This window comes from Cebus imitator, unplaced genomic scaffold, assembly GCF_001604975.1.
Source record: "Cebus imitator isolate Cc_AM_T3 unplaced genomic scaffold, Cebus_imitator-1.0 Scaffold10, whole genome shotgun sequence".
Taxonomy (NCBI): domain Eukaryota; kingdom Metazoa; phylum Chordata; class Mammalia; order Primates; family Cebidae; genus Cebus; species Cebus imitator.
Window position 1 is genome coordinate 6,326,831 of NW_016107325.1, and position 24,115 is coordinate 6,350,945.

General features: G+C 38.3%; 2 protein-coding genes across 16 annotated transcripts in view; one reads left to right on the forward strand and one right to left on the reverse strand.

Moving 5' to 3' along the window:
- SLC4A10 (solute carrier family 4 member 10) overlaps nt 1-6,882 on the forward strand; it is a 364,848-nt gene extending 357,966 nt beyond the window's left edge. For 8 of the 15 annotated variants that reach the window (XM_037745609.1, XM_037745617.1, XM_017547933.2 and 5 more), the window contains one exon: nt 2,452-4,544. In XM_037745609.1, coding sequence (XP_037601537.1) covers nt 2,452-2,518 — 67 coding nt within the window. In that variant the 3' untranslated portion in view covers nt 2,519-4,544. Of the gene's footprint in view, nt 1-2,451; nt 4,545-6,869 lie in introns of those variants that run through there. The other 7 variants (XM_017547913.2, XM_037745612.1, XM_037745629.1 and 4 more) reach the window with 2 other exon arrangements.
- Nucleotides 6,883-11,000: 4,118 nt separating this feature from the next.
- DPP4 (dipeptidyl peptidase 4) overlaps nt 11,001-24,115 on the reverse strand; it is an 82,987-nt gene continuing 69,872 nt past the window's right edge. Inside the window, exons 23-25 of the mRNA XM_037745213.1 lie at nt 14,010-14,082; nt 13,675-13,748; nt 11,001-12,129 (exon numbers count right to left, since the gene is read on the reverse strand). Coding sequence (XP_037601141.1) covers nt 12,028-12,129; nt 13,675-13,748; nt 14,010-14,082 — 249 coding nt within the window. The 3' untranslated portion in view covers nt 11,001-12,027. The remainder of the gene's footprint in view (nt 12,130-13,674; nt 13,749-14,009; nt 14,083-24,115) is intronic.

Below are 24,115 nucleotides of genomic sequence, written 5' to 3' on the forward strand. Positions count from 1 at the left end.
AGAAGTAGTAGTTTCATAGTTTGCTTAGCAGCATGACAGTACCAAGTCACTTTTTGCCTTCTCTTGAAATATTGCTTCCTTATATTTTAAATTTTTACTCTTCAAGGGCAGGGACACTCTTATTTATCTTATATTTCCAGGTCATTATGGAGTCGTGGCACATAATAGATAATGTAGTATATGTTTATTACAATGACAGATAACAGATGCATAATACATATTTGTTACAGTGAAAGCTTAAAATTGATTGGCCTCCACAAAAGCAGCAAGGAATTCAGAACAATAGCTCCCAGAGGTCTTGAGCTCGTTATAAAATTTCTGCTTCATAGTTTGCTGAAATCTAATCCGATACCAAAACTATGGTTATGATGAAGAAGGGAAAAAAACCCAGTCGTTTAATGGGTTATTGTTTTGTAACCAAACAACCAAAGCAGGGAATCAGGAGGAAGCACATCTGTGGATCAAGTTGATATTATGAGTTTTTTTATTTACGGCTTCGTGACTATTAGTGGCACTGGGAACACATTCATTTATCACAGGTTATGGAACACCTCCCATGTTTCAAAGCATTGTGCGCACAGCATTTATGCATATGTAGAGACCCGTATGTCTCTGTCTTACAATCTCTTGCAGTTAGGATCTGTTATTCTATCTTTCAAAAGAGTTCACTGGAATTGGAAATACCAGCCTCTGAATTCTGGAATTCAAGCTATCAGAGAACCTAGAGGCCATCTAGTCTAAAACCAATTTTCTAGATAAAGAAACCAGGTCTCAGAGAGATTAAACAACTAGTCCAAGGTAGTGCAGCTCATTCTGAGCTTCTGAAAACTGAACCCAGATCTTCCAGCACCAAGCCCAGTGCTGCCCTTTTTCATTGACTTTGTTTGGCAAAAGAGACTGCGAGGCAGGTAGAGCTTAAGGAAAAGTTAATTTGGAAAGCAGGAGAGCAGACACTTGTCATATAAAAGGAACTTAAAGTAGAAGAAAGTGAGTCATACAGATAGAGGAGTTAAAAATACGAGTTAAGGCTCTCAACACATCATGTGCACACTGTCATCTTTTCTCATGGAAGGAGAAAAGAAAAGGGAGAAAAGTTGCTTTGCTCTGACCTGTAAGTAGTATGTGCTGAGAAGTGTGGCAGGCACAAACCCGGGCGCCATAGACACGCGCTCACACCAGCTCTCAGAGCTGGCAGCGTGCCACAGATGGCAGAAGCTCCGGCACTTCTTACCTGATGGTGCCGGGTGGTGGTGACAACTGAGAAGGGCTGTTTCTAGCTTGAATTGGAGGAAAAACAATTTAAAAAACACACTCTTAGAATGTGTCTAAGTTATTGACCATTTAGAAAGCTGTACAGGAGGCCCCACAGAAAAATGGAGTTTTATTACTTTATTACTTGGAGAAGAGTTATAAAACCAAGGGTGTCTCCATCATTAAGTGTTTCATAAATTTATATTAAGGGCTGAAGTTAACAGTAAAAATGTGTGGATTCTTCCAGCTTAGGGCCTCTGTAGCTGGCTGTGGGCTGCCCTGAGTGTCAGCAGTGTGGAGAGTCACATAGAAGCCTTAGTAAAAGAGGGTTTTTCCATGTGCTGCAAGTATCAGGGAGAAAGCATTTCTGGCCCCTCAGGAACCTGGTGTGAGCTTCATCCCTCTAATGACATTATTTGAATTTTCCATGAAAACTGTCAGCATGAGAGTAAGAAAAGTGTACAATGGAAAAATATTGAAACAAATAGACAAAAATGATAGAGTCACATGACCAATTTGCTCCTTGGTAAAGTTAATGATAGGGTGAGTTTAAACAGAAGCCACTTGGGAATGAGTTTATCTGAGAAGGAATGAGGTGAAGCATCATTCCTCTGATGTACAGGGTAAGGTTCTGTCTGTAAAGAGACAGCACAGGTGTCTGGAGAGCAGCATGCATGGCAGCCTGTCCACCAGACCAGTGGAGGTGTCTGTCTGACCTGGCCAAAGTGTAGTCTTCATCAAAGGCCAAGATCCAGTCCATGCACAAGGGAGGAGCCATTTGCAGCAGAGTCCAGAAATGCCTCCTGTGACATCTTGTTTGTGTCATTTACTGGAGTTGGCACTGTCTTAAGATGGGGGCATGGCTGACATTTTCAACAATGATCACTGAGTCACTTGCCCAAATGAGGACCATGATATTAATCTTGCATGTTTTTGGAACTGTTTAAAAAAATGGCTGATTTTTGCTGTGTAGTGTCTGTTTTTGAATTTTCCCCTCTCTGCAGTTCTTGGTTTCTATCTCACTGAGTGCAGAGGATTTGAATTGTTGCTGTCTACCTGTGCTTTGCAGCATGAGAGAGCAATGCCTAAGGGCTCTTGTGGTGCTTTGGGGTTGACCGGTTTTATGTCTGAGCAAGCAGATCTCGTAGTAGCCATGCTGGATTGCAGTAACAAATGTCTGCTTTTTTTTCCCTCCTGTAGCATTGAAAGCCGAAAAGAGAAGAAAGCTGACTCAGGGAAAGGTGTTGACAGGGAGACTTGTCTATGATTTGATCTTCAATTTATTTTTTACATATATATGAGAAGAGTGTCACAATTATTAATAAAACTGCTTTGATCATGTATTGTAAATTCTGTCTCTCAACCCAAATCCACCTTCATACTGTAAGTAGTGCAATACTTGTTCCATTTCTGTGTTTAAACTTCTGAGCAGTGAGACACCCTTGTGAGCAGATACAATAGCCAATGCAAGAATATACGTGTTCCTTGGTGTATGTTAGACATTTGCAAACTGGATTCTGATTGTCAGTTTTTGAGAGCAATAGCTTCCTTAAAGAGATAAGTCATATTTACCTACTTAGTATTTTCCTACTTTAGTGACCTGAAGATGCCTGATAATTTCATTCAAAAGAATTTTTGAAAGGTAGTCTTACTTCTATTTAGTTTTTATAGCTTAGCGTTAGTGACTTATTTCAAAAGACCCAAATCAAAAATTAGTTTGAAAGCATTTTTTAATAATTGTATTTATGCATTTCCTTGATTTAATATGATACATTTAATACTTAACAATTTCTATGTAACTAAAACTTAAAGTCATTTGAAAAAATATATAGAAATCTATTTACAACTTCTTAAAAAGAATCAGACATAATGCAGAGTTAAGAAGTATTTGCTTAAAATTCAAGTTGTGACTATATGATCAAATATTAGGCTTATATGAAATGCTTTAGGAAAACTTTGTTACGGTTTTGTGGGATTTTTCAATATAAACCTTTATCAGAAATACGCTGTCTCTCTCCCACTGACAACAGATGTTTTCCAAATAAACATATTCTATACATACTTGTGGAATGCCACATGGTGAATCATTGTATGTGAAATTCCACTCCTGTACAGTTACTCTGTGGCTAATGGTCATGCACTGCTTAATGCTGGTCCAGAATTACGTTCTCATGTTAGACCAACAGCTCTCCAATTGTCATTTTTTTCTGCAGAATTCTTTTTTCCACTTTTAAATTAAATGCATGTTGTGGAAAAACAGTCTTTTAAAAGAAAATTGCAGATTCCATTTGAGAAGGTTCTGTAGATATTTCAGTCTGTATAAAATAATACATCTTTACTAAACTTATGTAAGGAGAGAGCAAGTTAAGAAGCTTTGGCCATTACTAAAAATACAGTATTTCATTTTACTTTCGATGAATGTGAAGTTAATAAACCTAAATCTCATAATGCTCTTGGTTCCTAAGTATGAGTGGCAATCATCAACTTTGTAATACTTCAATATTCAATTTTACAGTAATTCAGAGCCCTGTGGCTTTTACAGACTGTTAATTCTGTACTCTGCGTAGAAGTACACGTGAAAAGTGAAGAAAAGTTCCTCTTGTGATTAATCTAATGAGGGGAAATAAAATCAACAAAGCTTCCATTAAGTTCTACATTTTGATACCTTTTAAAAATTACCCTCACAATTCTTTAAGGAGCTCCCCTTTTTATGGAACATGAGCCTAAAAATTATAGAAAGAATTTTAAGTTAATAAAGTTTGTATTTATAACTGCTGAAAAATACAGAAACTTTCTGTTCCAAATGTGTTACCTTTGTGTATTTTATAATACAGATACTACATTGTAAACATTTCCACTATTTTATGATTTAGCCAGTCATTCCCCAAAGCAAACTCTTAGTGTTTTAATATATTAATAACTGTTCCGTTAAAAATGATCATAGTGAAATTAAATCTTCACATGATCACTTATTTGAATAAGCAATCATATCCAATGAAATTCTGTATTTCTGAGTATTTTTATAGTCATTTGTTCTTGTGTGAATTTTAATGTTATCCCTATGTTCATCCTACTATTTTGAAATCTTATAAAATATAAGAGAAATGTAGTATTATATATTTACTTCTAATTTCAGATTCCTGGTCAAAATTACTGAATATCTTGAATGTAATTTAGTGCAAAGTTTAAGTAACATGTAAATGTGACTAGGACATTGTGTTTTTCACAATTAAGAAATGTTATGTGGAAATAAATATTTATCCTAACTAATTTCCTTGCACATTTTAAATTGTAATACAAAGTGTCTTGTCTTTTTTCTTTAATTAGTAAATCAGTGTAAAACACAAATTTAGACACCCCCAAAGTTAAGAACTCTTGGTGATATAAACAATTTAGGAGTATGTTTTAAGAATAAACAATTTGAACTTTATGAACAGAAGATTATGAGAACTGTGTAGGGATATATTTACTCATTTTTCCAGAATTGGGTGCAGATGACATTGTTTCTTATGCTAGTAAAAACCTCCAAGGTCATTAGTAATATTCCTCATTATTAGAACTCTATTTAGACTTTCGTTTTTAACTTCCGTGGGGAAAGCATTTCCTAAAATTTGTCTCCTCTCTGTTTGTTACAAAAGTCAGATGGGACCATTATTCTTTTGTAGCCATCTGGCAGTGTGTTGTGGAGATAATTGCATTCAGAATTCTATCTAACCTACTGCTTGGTATTTTTCTCTTGACTAGTGAATTTACTTTGTAATTGCTACTGTGTCACAGGCTACAATACTGGAAAATTTTTCTGTATAATATAGAAATATATAATCTGAATGTCTCCTTGGTACAGTTTAAACCCATGGTTTGATAGAAACTCTTCACTGATGGTCTATAAGCAACTTGTATTTCAACATGATTCCTAGATCTTTTAGGATTTTTCTTGCCTCTTAAAAGTGTGACTTACTCTGTTTTCTGTGGCATTGACCTACCTCTGTTTTGATTTAACTTTGGCCTATTTGCACCTGGACACTTGTCTATTTTAGTATTATTGCAAGATTGCTCTCTAATTTTTCCAGTATGTTAATATTTATCTCATCTATTCACACAATAAAATGAAATGAAATGAGATTACGGCCATTTGAAAGTTTTACGAGAGTCATTTGGATAATATGATGGTTCTCTAAATGTCTACATTGAGAGGCTAATTGTAGTCAGTCCCCTTGAAGAGGCCTAATAATCAAAGTTTACTTGTAATACTTTATTTTAGAGATCTATTTTGATGTTCTCCATGGAAAGCTGTGGCTAACTGATTCAACTGTCAAACTGTTCAGTTTCTGTTGGTGTACTGGGTACTGTCATTTCTGCTGGAACTTTGAAAATAGGACTATGATTCTCGCTTCTAAGGGCAGGGTGGATACATAGCTATAAATAATGTGATATGTACTGAGTTGATATATGAGTAAAGCCATTTTTTAAATAGGGCAGAGTTTGAGAAAAACATTATAGAAGAGGTACCTCATGAATTAGAATGGAAATGAGGAAGAAAATACGCTCCAGATGTTGAAGGAACCCCTGCCTACTAGGCCTCTTTTCTAAGGAAGTATGACCAGAATGACTCCATCTTGAAGTGAAGAGCTAGAACACTCTTAAGGCACCTATAAGGTTAATGCTTATGGTCTGAAAATAGCCACAATCCAAGCTGGCTACAACCTATTATTACAGAATACTTATGACCATACAGAGCATCTCCCACTATACCTGAAGAATTCCCAATGTCCTAAGAATGCAGCCCTCTTTACTTAGGGATAATGTTAATCAGCAAGCTTAGGTTAAAAGATTAAGGGCCATGTAATATCAATGACACCGAAGGTCCCTACCTTTAATGAGCATGTGGGTACATTCCAACTTTAATTGTAGCTCTTTGTAACTTCTTATAAAAGTAGAGGAGCTAAAAAAGGACAGGGGATTCCTCCTTTTGCTTTCAGAGGGTACCCCACACTGTAATGAAGTAGTTTCTGAAAAATTTGCTTCTTCCACTATGCTCTGTGGCTTTTCTCGAATTCTTTCCTGTGTGAGATCCAAGGACCCATTTTTGGGGTCTGGATCGGGACCCCTTTTCCAGCTACACCGGAACTGCAAAGATTCTCAAACCTATGTCAGTATTGAAATAAAGATGAATTTTAAAAGTAAAGCTATATGGCATAATTAGAGCCTGGCATATTTGATGTATGGCATATTTGGAACCCAGCAAACAGCCCAATATGGTGGAGTGTTAGGAGGGTAGTGAAGACTTGTAGGAAAAGATAGAAACACAAGTCAGAGACATTACAAATGATGTTAAATTCTATCCTAGAACAGTTGGAATTTTACCCATTAAGAATTTTGAGTAAGGAATTTTGAAATGATTAATAGAGCAGCACAGTAGTGAATATAGCGGGGAAACAGTGGAATCTTCTCCTTACGGATCTCCCTTCCAGGATGACTCGCAGATGATAAAACTAAGTTTTCATGAGTGATCTATACATTTCTATTAGGATAGAAATGAAACAGGCTTCAGTATACTCCTTAGGCACCTAACAAGTAACTCTAGGCACAATAGCTTTATTATAATTACTTTTAAGTAGTGCATTCCCTTATATGTGGAGATCATACATATATATTGCACATATTTGTGTATATAGTTATATTTGAAAAAAAAAATGTTCTGAAAAGCAATGTCTACAGCAAGCCTGAAAGCGTTAAATCTAAGCATGGTACAAAGTTCAGACAATGGCTGCTTCATAATAATCCAGAAACCACCTTCTCTCTGCCTACCCTTGAATCCAACCCTACATTCTTACCCTGGACTCAGCTTTCTGTCTGGATCCTCTTGCCTTCTGGTGTGTGTAGAGTTAAATATTTTTTTTTATGTGACTTCTTTTGTCCATTTTTATAAGTTTCTTGAAGGTAGGGATGGTGTTTGGTGTTTTGCCCCTCTTTTGTAACTCTCAAGAGCCCAGATGTGTGCTCTGCTGTTTACCCAGCCAGCAATGCTGTTGATATAATAAGTAAAATATACCAGAGGATTCTGCTGCTCAGTTTATTAAGTATGATTAAAAATCCAAAAAGAATTCTCACTGACATGTCAGTATTGGAACACAGCAAATGTTTAATGAGTACCTTTGAGCACCCAGCACCTGAGGACATAGACGACTAAGGCAAGAATCTATGTAACCTATGGAGCCATCAAGGAGAAGCAGCTAAACGGTCGTGACTAGGAGGAGGGAAAAGGTGAAAGGAAGGTGTCAGGCATTGTATCTATGCAAATCTTCATAGCAATGCAACAGTTCTATAAGGTAGGTGTTTTCATATTTTTTACAAATTAAGACACTGGAGTTCAAAAGACGAAGTATTGTTCTTTAAATGTTTCCCATTAGTGACTGGTAGTATTGAGACTTTAACCCAGGTCCATCTGACCTCAGCTGCAGTGCACTGTATGTCCAGCAGGAGGTGAGATGTGACTGCCTTCCTCCTTAACAGGTTATTAATTCTGGCTCATGGAACCAGAATCAGGTTATGATGATTAATATTTCTTCTTAATCTGTTACATTTTCTTTTCCACCACTCTTTTTGTTACTAACATTGGAAACAAGACTTAACCAGTGAAATACCTTTTTTGCTCATATGTCACAAATATCAGGACTTTGGATAGAAGAAGTTTAAAAAAATAAATAAGGGTTTTAATTGTTGGATGGTCATACTTCACACCATACTCTCACATGCTTTTTAAATAATTTGAAGAGTTGGTTCAGAAGAAAGGTTATATAGAATAAGAACTTTTATCGAGTTTGTTGAGGCTTCAAACCTGCAAGCACCAAAAAAAAGCTATTATCTCAATTAAGTAAGGAAATTATCTACTAATTCAAATTCTTGGGTTTAAATGTTAATATTGTCACAGAAAGAAGACTGTACAGAAAGATGATACATTTCTACAGAGTATAACATTGGCCAATTCATACCATGCTCTGAGCTTTTCTCACGGGATGGTGATGTTATACTTATTTATTTATTTATTTATTTATTTATTTATTTATTTATTTTGAGTTGGAGTCTCACTCTGTTGCCTAGACTGGAGTACAGTGATGCCATCTCAGCTAACTGCAACCTCTGCTTTTGGGTTCAAGCGATTCTCCTGTCTCAGCCTCCTGAGTAGCTGGGATTATAGGCGCCACCACACCTGGCTACTTTTTTGTATTTTAGTAAAAACAGGGTTTCACTGTGTTGCCCAGGCTGGTCTCCAACTCCTGACTTCAGGTAATCCACCCACCTCGGCCTCCCAGAGTGCTAAGATTACAGGCTTGAGCCATTGTGCCTGGCGGTAATATTATACTTGGTAACCCCCACTTGTCTATCATTCTCAACCACCTGTATCCCTCAGACATCCTAAATACACACTCTAGGTCACTCAGGATGTACACAAAAGGGTTCTTTGACACTGCTGAAATAACTGTCACAGAGTTGGCCAACAAAATCCTCTTACTTTATGGAAAAAATCCATGTTTGTGTTTTGGTATGTTTTCTATTTAGAGTTTATTGAATCATAAATATGGTGCAAATCTAGTAGTCTTATACATCAGTATTCTCACACAACTTCAAGCAAAAGTAGTAAATGCCAAGAAGTGGAACTGGTAGTCTTAGTGACTACCTGTGAATAAGAAAAGAAACAGAAAATACCCAGAATGACATGAAGCTCGATGAGTTCATTAACTTTTATGGTAGTAGCTCTGAGTTGTCAAGGATGCATTGAATTATATTCTGGGCCTGATATTTAAGAAAGTGTGAAGGTACGTAATCATATTTAGCAAAATTTCCAACAAAGCATGTTAAAAAGTAATTATTTTTTAATAGTGATTTTCTAAAAATCTTGATAGAAACTTAAAAAGCAAACCCTGTATCCATGGAAGAGATATATGCCATTTCTCCTTTCTTTTCATGTATGGGCCTCTGGGCACGGGTGTACTCTAACAGGCTGTTTGTGAAAGCAGTCTTAGCCATTCCTGTGTCTGCAGAGGTTGCTGCTAAGACTGATAAGACAACTCTGCACATCTTAGTGGTATGACTGGTTCCTGTACGTTTTAAACTTATTCTCAGATTAAGTTTATCTCTAATTTACTTGTACATTTTCTTCTTTTTCCATAAGCTAATTTAAAACTCTCATTGGAAAGTAAAACTTGTCCTATGAGGGACGAATGAAAACTACTTTAACTTGACTTACATCATTACCTTTTGCAGCCTTCAATGCCTGAAAAATACATGCTGGGATTACCTGTGGCTCCAGAGAAAATACTGCATATGCTTAGAAACTAAAGGAATATTAATCCACATCATTTTGATATTGTACAAATATTAAATAGTATCTGACTTAGATATTACTATAATATCTGACTTGTATAATATCCAATGTTGTACAATATCTGACATTGTACAATGTCTGGTTTCAATTAAGATAAAAGGAGAATTTCCATTTCATTTTCTTTTATGACTATTAATGCTGTCCAGGATGTGAACTTATATTACTATTGCTTGTTGAAATATAATTCTGCAAAGTTTGGTCCATCTACTCACAGTGACTGAACTATACTAAGAAACAGAATTTTGACAAGAACCCTACAGATTGGAAGGTCAGTTTGGGGTTCCAATGGAAGAGTGGGAGTTGAGATTAAATTAAGGTGAAGCTACTGAATGGCATGCTTTGAAATTATAGTTGAAGATGAATTTCACAATCCTCTGTCCATGCCTATGCATGACTCACCAGTCTCATGTTGAATTGATATACTTTTTTCCATTTCTTCCATTTTTAGGTTTTTGTGCTATAGCTCACCCTGTCTGGGAAAAACTTTGTCTAGCAAATGGTCTGAAGCTAAGTTTAAACTCATAAAGTCAAATTTTTTTAAATGAGGCTGTTTTGCAAATAATTAATGATGATTTCTGTCATCTAGATATTGCTTTGCTAGGTCAAATCCAGCATTTAAAATGTATGCTTTGGGCTGGGTGCAGTGGCTCACCCCTGTAATCCCAGCACTTGGGGAGGCTGAGGCAGGCAGATGACCTGAGGTCAGGAGTTCAAGACCAGTGCGGCCAACATGGTGAAACCCCATCTCTACTAAAACTACAAAAATTAGCCGGGCATGGTGGCAGGCACCTGTAATCCCAGCTACTCAGGAGGCTGAGACAGGAGAATCACTTGAACCCAGGAGGCGGAGGTTGCAATGAGTCATGAATATGCCACTGCACTCCAGCCTGTGTGACAGAGCAAGACTCCATCTCAAAAAAAGAAAAAAAGAATTATGCTTTCATTTTTATAGTAATGTCAACCGCAAATAATTAGTCAAACACTTATGTGATTGACTTGTCTACTTCTACTGAGCCATCCGAACTGCCAGAATGATATTTCTGATCTATTTGTTCTTATATAAGCCTCATCATAGTTCCCTGGAATAAAATTATAAATTGTGTATGATATAAATAACAAATTATTTTCAGTTGATTTCTCAAAAGCTCTATGTATTTATGATAAGAGAAATTGCATTTTAGACAAAAACCTATGAACTGTTTAGCTTAACACATTTTTATATATCTAATTTTTTACCAAAGCTGAACTCTTTCCATATTTACAAGGTAGTCTTGGATTACTAACAAAATAAACAAGAGTCTTTCGAGATAAATGTGTCCATATGCCAGTGTGGTTTCACTGTATTGATTCAAGACACAACTCATTACTTCTGAAAAAATGAAGGCCCATTTATTAAATGACCAGGAGAGATTCCATAGTAGGTAGAATGGGAATAATAATACATAACATTCTATTTTATGTTCCATTTTTAAAAATGAGTCCAAGGAAGTTAAAATATTCTTTTAATTAAGACACTCAAAGAAATGAGATAAGAAAAATTGATGCAAGGACTCCCTTCAAGTTAAGATTTGCAATACAAATATTTTCATTTTTTAACAGGGCAAGCTGATGTGTTCACATCTCAGTTTCAAGCTGCCTCTTTCACTAGGAACATCAGTATTTTTTTAAAGAGCACATTTACAATGCTTTCCCATCACCCTTGCTGTGTTTTTGTAGCACCTATAGCCATAACTGGCACCTGGGGGCCTGCATTGCTGGCAGTTTCCCTTACATTTCTTTGGAGTCTTTTCAACTGCTGTGGTTTTACTTAGAAGTCAGTGCTTTGCATATTTGATTTCCTGAGACTGAATAGTCTTTCTCAGAAAACTGTGCCAGTCTGGCTGTGAACAGCTCTTCTCCGATGGGAGCTGACAGTAGCCTGCTCGTGTTGGTATGCTTGGACTTGGGTTCCCAGCCATGCCCCGCTATCTTCTCTCCATAATCCCTCTTATCCTGTTCTACCCTAGTGACATCACTGCCCACATCTTATCGTCCCTTTAAAGAAGAGAACATTTGAACTAGTCCCGTTAGAAAAAGATTAAAATCCTGCTCAGGGAACCTAGGAAAAGCTTCCATAAAAACAATTCATATTTGTTGTTTCAGCAGCTGATGTGGAAATGATTTTAAACAATAAAGCCCGACTGGATAATTCAAACTTCTGTAAGGAAATAATCTGTTGTGAAGACAGAAGTCCCTACTTAAGATTATAGGTATGAAATTTAGGAACAAAGGTAACCTTGAGTTTCTTGATTTGAATGTATATTTTTAAGATCATCATCTTGACAGAGCAGTTTTGATATAATGAAAACAATGACTTTAATAAGCTTTAAATTGCATGGTGTTTTGAGGTGCTAAGGTAAAGAGAAACACTGTTTGATAAAGTGGCTCATGTGAGTATATATATGCTGGTGTGCTGTGCTGCTTGCGATTCCATGGTCTTCATCAGTATACCACTAAAGAGAGAAAGAAAAAAGTTAGAATTGCAATTCCGTTGTCTTTAAAAAACAATAATAAATAAATTCAAATGTGCTCTCAGGAGCATACATTGTATAAAACAGAGTGTTCTGACTCCCGAAGCAGTGTATAAACTGAAACGGGATCAAAGAGGTGTCTAATTTTCTTCCAGAGCTTTTCCAGGGCATGTTGTTCTGTCCTGCAGAAGTCTCTGATCCTCTTTTGCAGGTGCTGAGAGAACTCACTGTGAATTTGGCTTTATTGCATACTGCTTTAAAGATATGACAATTTTAATTAAGCACCCAATCCACTTCCAAATTTGACTCAAAGGGCACTTAGAAACACACTATGCATAGGAAGGAATGCTTATCCCATTAAGCCCACTTGTTTTAATTAAAGTGTTATCAAGTGTTAAATTTCTATATAGTAAGATAAACTGTATTAAAATAAATGATTTTTTAAAGGCAATGTTGCCTAATATATATCACTAAGAAACCAGAAAAAAACTATCTCAATATTACATATATATGTTTAACAGAAGTGAATTCAAAAGTCAGATGCATTGTTTGCAAACACTTAGATTTTAAACTGGTATTTTAAAAATCTGTATATCTGACATTTATGTAAAAGGCATTTATGATCTTGGGCAAAATTTTATCGATTCATACCTTATTAAATAATTGGGAAGTCATTGCTGGGCAAACATAAATGATGGAGATGTAAGTTAATTTTTTAAAAAGCTTAATTAAAGTAGTATATGTCTTTCCTTTGAATAGTAGAAAAATAAACTTCAATCTCTTATAAAACACTGACCCAAAACATATACAAGTTTTTCTCAGTATCAAATAACTGTCCCACCCCTATGCATTGGGCACCATTTGAACTGAGCACAGAGCAAATCATGTGTATTAGAGGACACATAAATACATATACATACATAAGAATATGTATTTTTTCCTTAATCTGAAAATCTCTAATGCAGAAAATGAATTTGACATAACACCCAGAAATATCCTCTGCATAGACAAAAACAGCTCTAGCCATTTCTGACTTTATAAAACAATTGTTTATTGCCTGTGGTTGTTCAACAAAAGATCACCTTGCAACTGCAAAAACTGAAGCATGCTCATTATTAAGATCCTACTGTTGTTAGAATGGCTAGTAATACATACCAGACAGAAATGGATTTTCATATTTGAGCTGAGCTATTATCATGCTGGTTTCACTTTAGAATTACTCTGCCACACATTTACTGAATAAGTGATTACTTTTGAATCAAAATAGGGAGAGACTGATCACATCAACCAGTGTCTTGATACTCCGAGGATAAGCAATATTGTGCTTCTTAATTGCAAACTTGCTAATGTTATTGAACATTATTCTGTGTATGGCTCAAGGATATCACTCCTCTGATTCCACTTTGAAAAAAAAATTTAATGTTTTTATTCTGTTCTGCCTCTGGCACTGCCAAGAGAATTAGCCCAGAAAGAGGAAACTAGACACCACCAGCAACTTCCCTCCCCTTGCACAAAGTTTTTCTATACCATTGCCTGGAAATCCACTCCAGCATCGACCAGGGCTTTGGAGATCTGAGCTGACTGCTGAAAGTGAACGTTATCTGCAGGGAGAGAGAGGAAACAAAGTAGCTAATAGCCGCCCATTTTCTGGTACCAAGGGGTGGGAAAGGCACAAGAAGAAAGGGACTGTTTGAAGTTCTAGGACTCAGCATCCCATTTAGCCCAAGACAAGTGACTTGTGGAAAGCAACACTGTTTTATTGAAGTAAATGTAACAGTCTTGCCCCTCATGCTTTTGTTTTGTCAGTAGTGAAATTGCAAACCTGTCTGTGATACTAAAAAGTCTAATTAACTGAAACTCACCATCTGCTGTTCCATGAATAAGGAGGTACTCAACTTGTTTAAAATTTTCAGCTCTGCTCATGACTGTTGAATTCTGGAATTGGGAAAAAGAATGTCATTATTCAAAAAAGGATCTGCCATAAACTGATTTTTCACTTCAGTTTACAAAATAAAATGTTTTCAGCTGGGGCCCCCTTTGATACAAAATATAGCAAACCGATATTCAAGCAAATGCTGTCTCCATGCATGGCAGAATGCACAGCATGCCCTGTGCCTGGGAGACAGGACTGGAAAGGGAGGATGCCACATCTTCCCTGCACATGCAGGCAGAGGGCACCTGCCACCCAGCCTGCATGCAAAACCCCTTGAGTCCCAGATCCCAGATTGGCTGTGTCCTATGCATTAGCACAGGGCAGAGTCTCATATTAGCAATGTATGTTCCATGGGCTTCTGCTGTAGTTCAGCCAAAAAGTGTATTGCCATGGCAACCATGTGTCACATGGTGCCATACATGCTACATTTCAAAGAGCCTGTACATAGCATTTGCAACTAAACATACTCTGCAATATGTCATGTGAACTTTGGTCCACATTGCTAAGCTCTGAATGAAAAGCAAATATTACCTCTTTGGGAACAGATGTTAAAAACCTAGGCAAATGTAACATATGGGAGGGGAAGGGGGTAAAAAAGATCAAAAATGGCCTTAGAAAATCCGTGAGTTGTTGTCTGCCTCATTCCGTATATTGGAAGTGATGCTATTAGATCAAGTCATACCCAAATTAGCCAAGGAAGTAGGATAAAAAAATTGGGAGGTCAGCTTTTTGGGACTGCTATGTGGCCTGAGCCAGGGCTCCTAGAATGAGGGTCAGGGGTCTTGGATGAAAAAGTCATTGAAAGCATCTAGAGCTGGTGGTCTGATTTTAATTTGAGGATATTTACTAAAGTCAGGATGAAGGTAAAAATGCTGCAAAACACTGCAGTGTTTTGGGGAGAGGGTGAGCTAGGGTCCACTATGATGATCCTGTTATGGGTTGGGCAGGGAAGGGGCAGCAACATCTCCATGGGTTTTAAAGCAGCCAGCTGGTCCTGCAGCACCTTGCTGAATCAAATTCAACTTTATGAAAACCAAGGTTTATATTTCACAGATATATCTGTAGCTCATACCAGTTTATATTTTTGATGAGAACCTTGGTGGCCTGGCAGGAAGGGGATGGGGCTAAAGTAACAGTGTTTGTTTCAAGTTCCAGTTTCAGTATCAGTGAGCTATGCAACTGGAGACATGCTACTCTTTGAGCCCTGATTTCTGTAAAATTGTAATAGAGTAGTCCCCCCTTATTGGCAGTTTTGCTTTCTATGGTTTCAGTTACCTGCAGTATAATACAATAAGATATTTTGAGAAACAGAAAGACACTACAGTCAATTAACTTTTATTATGGTATATCGTTATAATTGTTCTGTTTCATTATTGGCTATTGTTAATCTCTATGATGCCTAATTTATAAACTTTATTGTAGGTATGTGTATCTGTAGGGGGAAAAAACATAATGTATAGAGGGCTCATGACTATCCATAGTTTCAGGCATCCACTGGGGGGTCCTGGAATGTATTTGCCTTAAATGAGGGTGGGCTACTGTAACTCCTCTTACTCCATCACAATAATAGGAACCAAGAGATATGGCAGGGGCATTTTGGGGAGGTTAAATTTCTGATGCTGATGTGAGAATTCTTTAACAGTGTTTCTGGAAAAAAGACATTTTATCTACAACTTTCAGGACACAGCCACCCAAAATGTTTTAGTCAACTGAATGTCACAAGGTCATCCTGACCTAGTAGGCTTAAAAGCTCCTTCCTTTCCTGTGGAGGCTAGTTCCCACTTGTCCTGACCATATTCCATTTCTCATTTAAATTGAGAATTTACTTATGAACTCTCAGAATAAAAACCTGGGTGAGACTCCTTAAAAGTTATGCTTTTATCTTACTTTATTTTGGAGAAACTTTTTGTCTGATATGATGTCTCAGATAAATACATCCAAATATGAATCAATCTATCCATCCATCCCAACATCACCATTCATCCATTCATTAATTTTTTATCTAGTAAATCAATATTTACTTATTATATACTCTACTAAATGATAAGATCCATAAGAGAACAGATTTGTCTATATTGTGCATTACTCTTAACATCTAATAGAATGCTAAATATTTATCAATTAAATGAGTAAATGAAATAAATTATCAACCTCTTTCAGTGTCTACTATATTTGATCCTAGTTTTGCAGAATCAAGTGTTATCAGCGGAGGGTAGGGAGAACAAAATGTGCTCAATCTGAAATGTATTGAGATATGTTTTGCCCACTTTCAATCCATACACTATGCCATTAATGATAATAGTTAACATTCAGTTGAGCAGTTACTCCTTGCCTGTCGCTGTGTTAAGCATTACATATAAATAAGGGTTTGTAAAAGCACTGCTATATCGAATCCTTGCAATATTCACATAAAATAGGTCTAGACCAATCCTGCTTTCTGGATGGAGGCATTAAGATTCAGGAGGTGAGTAACTTGCACCAGGTTACAACTACAGCAAGTGTCAGAGATGGATAAAATCTGACAGCAAATCCCTTTTTACTTTCTACGTTACACTGCATCTTTACTGAAATTCCAAGCTGCTTATGATGTGATCTTCTGGCAAAGAAACAGTGTGAAATAAAATGCTAATGAACTGTCCTGGAATTTGAAGTGCACAATAATAGTGGGTATCCTTTGGCATCCTCCTAAGACCCCATGCGTTCTCAGACTGCACTAATCAGAAGAGAGATTGCCCTGCACAGCCCTGGGCGATTTGAGAGGCACATTCTGTGACTGTGCAAGTGACATATAGCCTAATGGGACAATAGAACTCTGAGCAATTTTCTGGCCTTCAGAGAGGAAAGGGGCAAAATAAATATCCCTAAAACACAGTTTTGTGCAGCATTCAAAGCTGGAGAGAAGAAAAGCTGATTCTTGAGCACTGACCGTGAACATTAATCGCCTGAATTGCAGGCCCAGGTGCCCCTGTGTGAGTCCTCTTTGGTGATCCTTTCCACTAGCCATGCTCTCAGCCTGCACTGACTTCCTCCCTCCTCGTTTCTCTCCGAATTAAATTTAGCTCTTTGCTTGCGGAAGACAGTCAACTTTAACACTCAGACCTGACCCAAATATAAAACTGTGCCACCTCACCTCACCTCCAAAAGCCTCATGGGCCTGCCTTGCTTGGCAGCTTGAATAGCAAAAGCTGCTCCTACAACCTCCCCGAGCCATAAAACTGAGAAATGTCATTGAAACATAGAGTAATAGTTAGGAGACATATAAATACGCAGGACAGTTAGCAAGGAATGTGATAACTACTGGAGTTTGGACCAAAACAGTTTCTGGCTGCCTTTTTTTTTCTTAAATGGAGTGAATACAGGCTGAAAGAAGACAATTTTTATAAACAAGTAAAACCCTGAGCCTAAGATAAATGTTGTGATGTACACACTGTAGCTGTGATGAACTAGACATGGTGAGAAATGCAACATACTGAGAAAAAGACGAAAACTGTGATAAAAGTGTCATGATGCAAATTGTTTTACATTAACAATATTACACTACAAAGAAAGAAAGACAAATACTTTAATGCAGCAAGAGAAAAATAAAACAAAAGCTTCCCCTGCAACTGCAAGATAAGTGTGCGATTTCAAACACACACTTCCCCTGCTCTGGGAGAAGCCTCCAGAGGGACCTCTCTGTGAGACGGAGAGAGGCAGCAGAGAGACACACACCCACCTTAAGGCTCTCTGGCTACCCAGAACATTTTTTGCCCCCCAAAAAAGGCAGCTGTGTCACCTTGCTTCTGGAACCATTGATCATTCCCTACTCAACTGTGCGCATACTGGCTTCTCAACTAACACCCTTTACGGTCCACTGTATGGCACACTTGAAGCTGTAAAGGTAACACACAAAGCCAGAAAAAGAAATATGGGAATAAATTTAAGGTATAATTAATGATTAGAAAAAAATTAATTGTGCTATTTTAACCTACCAAAATAGGATAATCCCTCTTTGCCTATCCATGGAAACAGAAATAAAAAAGGAAATGGATGACTAAGTTAGAAGCTGAATAGTCTATCACCAACTACTAAAAAGGAAACTCAGAGTGATAAATGGGCAAGGATGCAATGGTGGTGCAGTTGGCACTCTCCTGAGGCTAGAAACTTCCGGAGAGCCCCGCTGCCAGCAACAGCCTGGCAAGGAGAAGTGGGAAGGATCGGTCCAGTGGCAGTGCCGACTCCACAGCATCTCTGAGGAGCTTTTCCTTCAGTCCCCAAGAAGAACCATCTGTAGCTGCTCGTTGGATCATGCTGGTTCCTCAGTTACCTTCCAACAAATAAATCTTTGTATTTTTGAATTAAAAGAGAGAGCTGATAAGAGGAGGAGAGTACTATGAGAAACAGAAGGTATGACAATTTTTAAACTACCCCTAGTGCCATCTAGCAACCATAAGGACAATTTGCTTCCTGAAGATAATAATGGTGGCAGCTGCCATGTTTTGAAAGCTTCCTTCATGGCAGGTGCAGGCATCTCATTTAATCATTTCAATAACCCTGTGAGGTAGGTCTGATTATCTTATTATCCAGATGAGGAAACTGACGTTCAGCAAGGTTAAGTAGCCTCCTCAAGCTCAGACTGCTGGTAAGTGGTTGAAACAAATTGAGGACATGCTGGCCTAACCCTAAAAGCCCGTGTCCCTTACTGTCATTCTACTGGCACTTGACATCACAACCAAACAACTCATCCCATTTATAGGATCTTATAGAAAGAACACACATTCATTGGGTCTATCGGACAACCACCCAGCACTTCAGTAAGATACAACCTTGGGTTTAGCAGCTTGCTCTATGCATTCTCCTACTTGTAACCAAAGCTGCATAAATAATATTAAATGATGCCACTTTTGGAAGCACCATTAATACCACAACAGGGGCCACAGAAAATGTTTAAGAAAAGAATGAATTAAATTCGTTAAATCAGATGTTTTACTTGTTGACATCTATCAAACAACTGTACCCATGGGATGCCAAGGAGAGAGCTCCCATCAACCCCAGACAGGGGGCTCTACCTCAGGCCTCACCAAGCAACACTGGCTTCTTTAAAGATCACACAGCAGTCAACATTTTATCAGCACTCAACAAACAAGTTAAGGTTTGGCTTAAATCTGAAGGTCTCTTTCCCTTTGGCATATTCTGGGATAATAGAACAAATGTCAAATCAGTACAAGATGGCATATTTACAAAATTGCACCCTGTTTTGCATAACCTAACGATGCAGCAGTTCTTAAGGATTGAACATTTCAAATCTGCTAGCAGAAGACTGCCAAATCTATGACTGTTTCATACACTTGCCAAAAGCCTATCAAATTTTGAGCAAAATGCAAAATAAATCTCCTCTACAAGTTAAATCAGTCCCTTCTGTGTGTTCCAGGCTGCCCTCTTCTCTTGGCAACAAGGCTCAGGACTTGGGTCCTATTTCTCTTGCCCTTGATCTGATACTTCTCTCTGTGTGTATTCATAAATCCATTCCCTCCCCAGGCTGATGTCCTGCCTTATTGGCTATAATTTGGCCTGCTCTTCTCGTAGCAATTCTTCTGTTATCCCTCAATTCATTGGACCTGCTTCACACATCCCCAGAAAACCACTCTTCCTGCTATTCATTTGCCTCCTGTGCTGATCTGTGTCTCCCAATACGTAACCTATTGAGAGCATCATGTTCATCCTCCCTATCTTCCGAAATCTTTCTCTAATGATTCAGGTAAGTGCCCTCTTTCCCTTTTCTAACCCTCAATGTCAATATGTTGCGTAACATTTTTGTGCCTCAGTTTCTGTGTCAGTAAAATAGAAACACAGTACTTATTTAGGAAGATCTGGAGGAGAATTAAACCTGATAATCCGCGGAAAGAGCTTAGAATGATGTCTGGCCATAGAAGCACTTAATAAATGAATGAAAGCATGAATGAAATAAGTGAAACTAGAGCCCCTCCTGGCGAGGGAGTGGAGAAGAGGAAACCCTAACTTCTCGGCTACCTCCCTTCCCCTCCCTACATGCTCCTAAGGTATAGAATTCCTGGGGCTTCATCGTCACAATTTGAAAACCACGTCTTTTTCAGACATGCTGGCTACTTTGTCATATTCAAATTCTTCTTTTATTACTTACTCTCTTTTATTTCTCTCCCAAAATATTGTTTTTTCTAACTGACAAGGAATAACCTTCTGAATGATTAAAACACCAGGCATCTTGAATGAGTAAATGAGTCTACCACATGTTAACATTTTTTACAAGTTTGACTAAAAGACCTGATTGACCACATGAGAGACCATTCCCCACTGTTGGGAACCTACTCCACAAGATGTGGCTACAGCTGCTGTCTGCTGATTGACATTGTGAGGGTTGCCTCTTTGGATCTGATTCCTTTGCTCAAACCTGTCACCATTTTTGTCTGCTGTGGACTGAGACATATTGCAGAAAAGATGTTTCCAAAGAGCTATACTACCCTTTAGCCCAGATTTGTCACCCCTCCACTTTGGCTGCCCATTTAGAGCTTCTGGAATTCAGCTCCTTGAGATGTTAGGGGAATGAACATTACCTTTCCTCTTTGAGGTCTGGATATCTTTTAAAAGTGCTTCTCCCTGGCCTCTTGCCAGTAGGTGGATGATTATCTCCGAAAGGAGTCTTACGGAGTCACCGCTTGTGTCACTGCACTGGGTCTAGGCCTTAGTCTCAGGGTCCACATGGCAGCTTTGAAAGAATAGAAAAGGGTGCCCCATCTGGTTTGCCGCAGCCGTGTAGGTGTGTGCCTTAGAAAATGGAGTGTGGTCTAGCTTTCAGCAGGGCACAGGCTGAACAACTGCACATGGCATCCCCGCCTGTTCCATTCAAGTATGCAAATGGCTCTTCTAATTCCCTTTCCTCAATGGTGAGTAGGACTTTGATTTTGCAAGATGGGCTTCTCTTGGTGAAGTGGATTTCTCTAAATTCTTCCAAATCCAGGTCAAAAATCACCTAATAATAAATCCTTTTCTCATTTGAGTTTCATTAAAAACTGCATTTTCTTCCAAAAGGTGTAACTCTGGCCACTGTATCAATGGTTCTTTAGCTGAAAACATGGACAAAGATCAAGGCCTTACTTGCTACACACTTGGGGCATTCCTAATCCTCAGAGTACTGAAGAGTCACTGATCCAGACTAAATAAGAACCACTTTAAAAATATTTCCTTCTGACCCACTGAAATGCACAGGGTGGTAAATCTCTAAGGAATTGTCTCCTTTGTCTTTTAAAAAACGATGTGAGGGAGAGAGAGAGGGAAAGAAAGGGAGAGAGAGAGACACAGAGGGAGAGAGAGAGACACAGAGAGAGAGAGAGAGAGAGAGAAAGAAAAAAACAACCTGGGAAAGAAAAGTAAAAGATGGGGTCCAGAGGGGCAGCTGGGGCCTTGGGGGAAAATAGAATCTTTGAATGTATTCCTGCCAGAGACAAAAGCACAGGCTCATTTAAAAAACAAAGGAGGGCAGCTTTATTCTAAAGCCTGCTGTGCACCAAAAATAGGCACTTAGCTTCAGTTCTCCACACAGATTCAGTTCTTCACATTTCGGAGGAAGCAACTTACCAGAGTGGAGACAATTCAGTTAGTGCATTTGCCTCGCTTGTATCCTGCCCACCTTAACTATCGCCCTCCCAAATAATTCCTCTTAGTAACACATTGGGAACCTTTAGCTCCCTGGTACTGGCAGTTTTAATGTGTCCATTGCCAGCAATGAATTTTGTGCCAAGAAAACCCGACTCCTGGCGTGGAAGGATTAAACAGTCCTCGGGTGCCATCTGTGCAGTGAAGTGAAAGAGTGACTTTGTGCACCCAGTGTGCGTGTGTTGCCATTGGCAGGAGGAAGTGACTTCTATTTACATGACTACCTCATGCAGCGCACACCTAAGGGGGGAGACGGAAATGGCCACAGCAGTCGGGGGTAGAGCTGGAGAAGAGGGGGATCTATGTGGGGACAAGGAGCCTATAGGAAAGGCTGGAAAATTATGCAGGTTGAAATGGCAGACTAAAACTAATCATCCTATCTCATTATATAGGGAAGGCTGGTCGAAGAGGAAATACCCCATTGGCTGATGTTCTTTGAGGAATTAGGGTAGGTGCCATGAACTTCCTTAGATGGCAGGGTTTGGGTTTGTTCCAGGCTCAACTTTTTAGAATATAATTTTGTAAATGAACACTTTGGAGTTATCATCCACTGTGTTCAAGCGAGGGATTGGGACCCTAGGCAGTTACATCTCTGATGTTTTAGGAACTTTCAGTACTTTGGGATATCTGAGAAAGCTCTTTGGCAATCAAATTTAAGTATTCTGGTTGGGTAGTTAACAAGAAAATTTGAACTGGGAAATGAAGGCAGTGATGGAGAAATTCTTGTATAACAATGTTTCCCTTCAAAAAGCTTTTAAGTTAAATCAGGAAAGGTTTGGGAGTTTATACTTCTTAAAGGAGAAGGCAAAGAATACAACATTGAATAGCTTGTATGCCTTGAATAGCTAACCGTACTGAAGAGGGGAAAATTCAGCACAAGATAACTATCAGTTCAAGGTAGAATAAAATGAGGATTCAGAGATATACAAGGAAAATATGGGATTCAAAAGGGGAAGCAGCTCCACTGAGAGGACTGTGTAAGTTTCTGAATGGGTGGAGTTGGAGGGGAATTAACACTCTAGGTGAAAGGAGCAGAGGGCAAAGGCATAAAAGGGAAAGCCACAGAAACATTCAGGGAACAGCAAGCATTCCAGACAAAGTAGGCTACTGTAGGAAGGTTGCTGAACACCTGGGTGAAGAGTGAGGACTGGGCTTAGTTGAGTACACAAGAAGGAACCATGAACATGTTGTAGGTGGGAGTTAATCTCCCTGCTCTGTTGCGCTCTGTTGTGCAGTATAAGAAGATAAGATAAGAGGAGAAAAATTGGGTTATTGTGATAAAAAAACATAGGTTATGTGACAATAGCAATGTGGTTATGAAAAAGGAAATTAGTGTCTAAAGCAGCTTATGGGAGATGGAGGAGAAAGAATGGGAAGAATTGAGCCCTAACTATCACCCTTAGCAGAAATGGGGACAATCTAATTATGGGACTGTTTTGTAGAGGTAGATGATTTGTGCATCTCACTTTGCAGATTGTTACTTTTCTATCTTGACTGATAGACATGAAAACAGTCATACAGGCACTAACACAAAAACATTGCGATCACAGCTCCCTGCACCCACACCCACACACACCTTACTCATTAAGCTGCAAGTAATTGGTAAAACAATTATCTATACTTATCTTGCAAAACTAGAAGTTTATTGTGTTTTGATCAGATGACTTCAGCATTCATAGCAATAGTGATGACATCTTACAAAAACACACAGATATTGCTCAGAGCAATGTATTAATATGAAGTCATGCCACAGATGAGAAGAAATTGTGTTCTTAAATTATTCTTATTGTTTTTCTTCCTCTTTAATTCACCATCTTGGGAAAAATTGTGAACATTCTTTAGAAAATGTAAACATCAGAAATGATTTACCTTGTCTGCTGTAATTTTCAGGGCTTTTTAAACATTTTTTCCAACTAACATGACAAACAATCAGCAAAGTTTTGGAAGGATCAAAGTACCAGAAGGGCCCCTAATACTTACGCTAGCACTTCCAGCTGCATTAATGTGGCACCAGTGACAATGCTCTGGCTTTGCCGTGGCATCCACACTAGCACATGGGGGCTGTCAATGATAGTTGCACCCATACCATATTTTAAATGCTATAGCCCATCTGTAGAGCAACCTGCCCACTGGTTCTCCCATCAGGCAACCAGCCTGTTGGATGCTATTCAGTGATTTAGGTTTAGGGCTTTTTAAGGGTACTGCCCAACTGTACCTACCTCTCACCTGCTTTATTCAAATCTTGTGTGAAAAAAACTGTACGTAATTGGCTATGAGTAAGAAAATTATCCTCTCATACATACATCTTATGATAATACTGTAAGTAATTTCAATATATAGCTAAAGGTTTAGAGAGTCTTCTGGGCT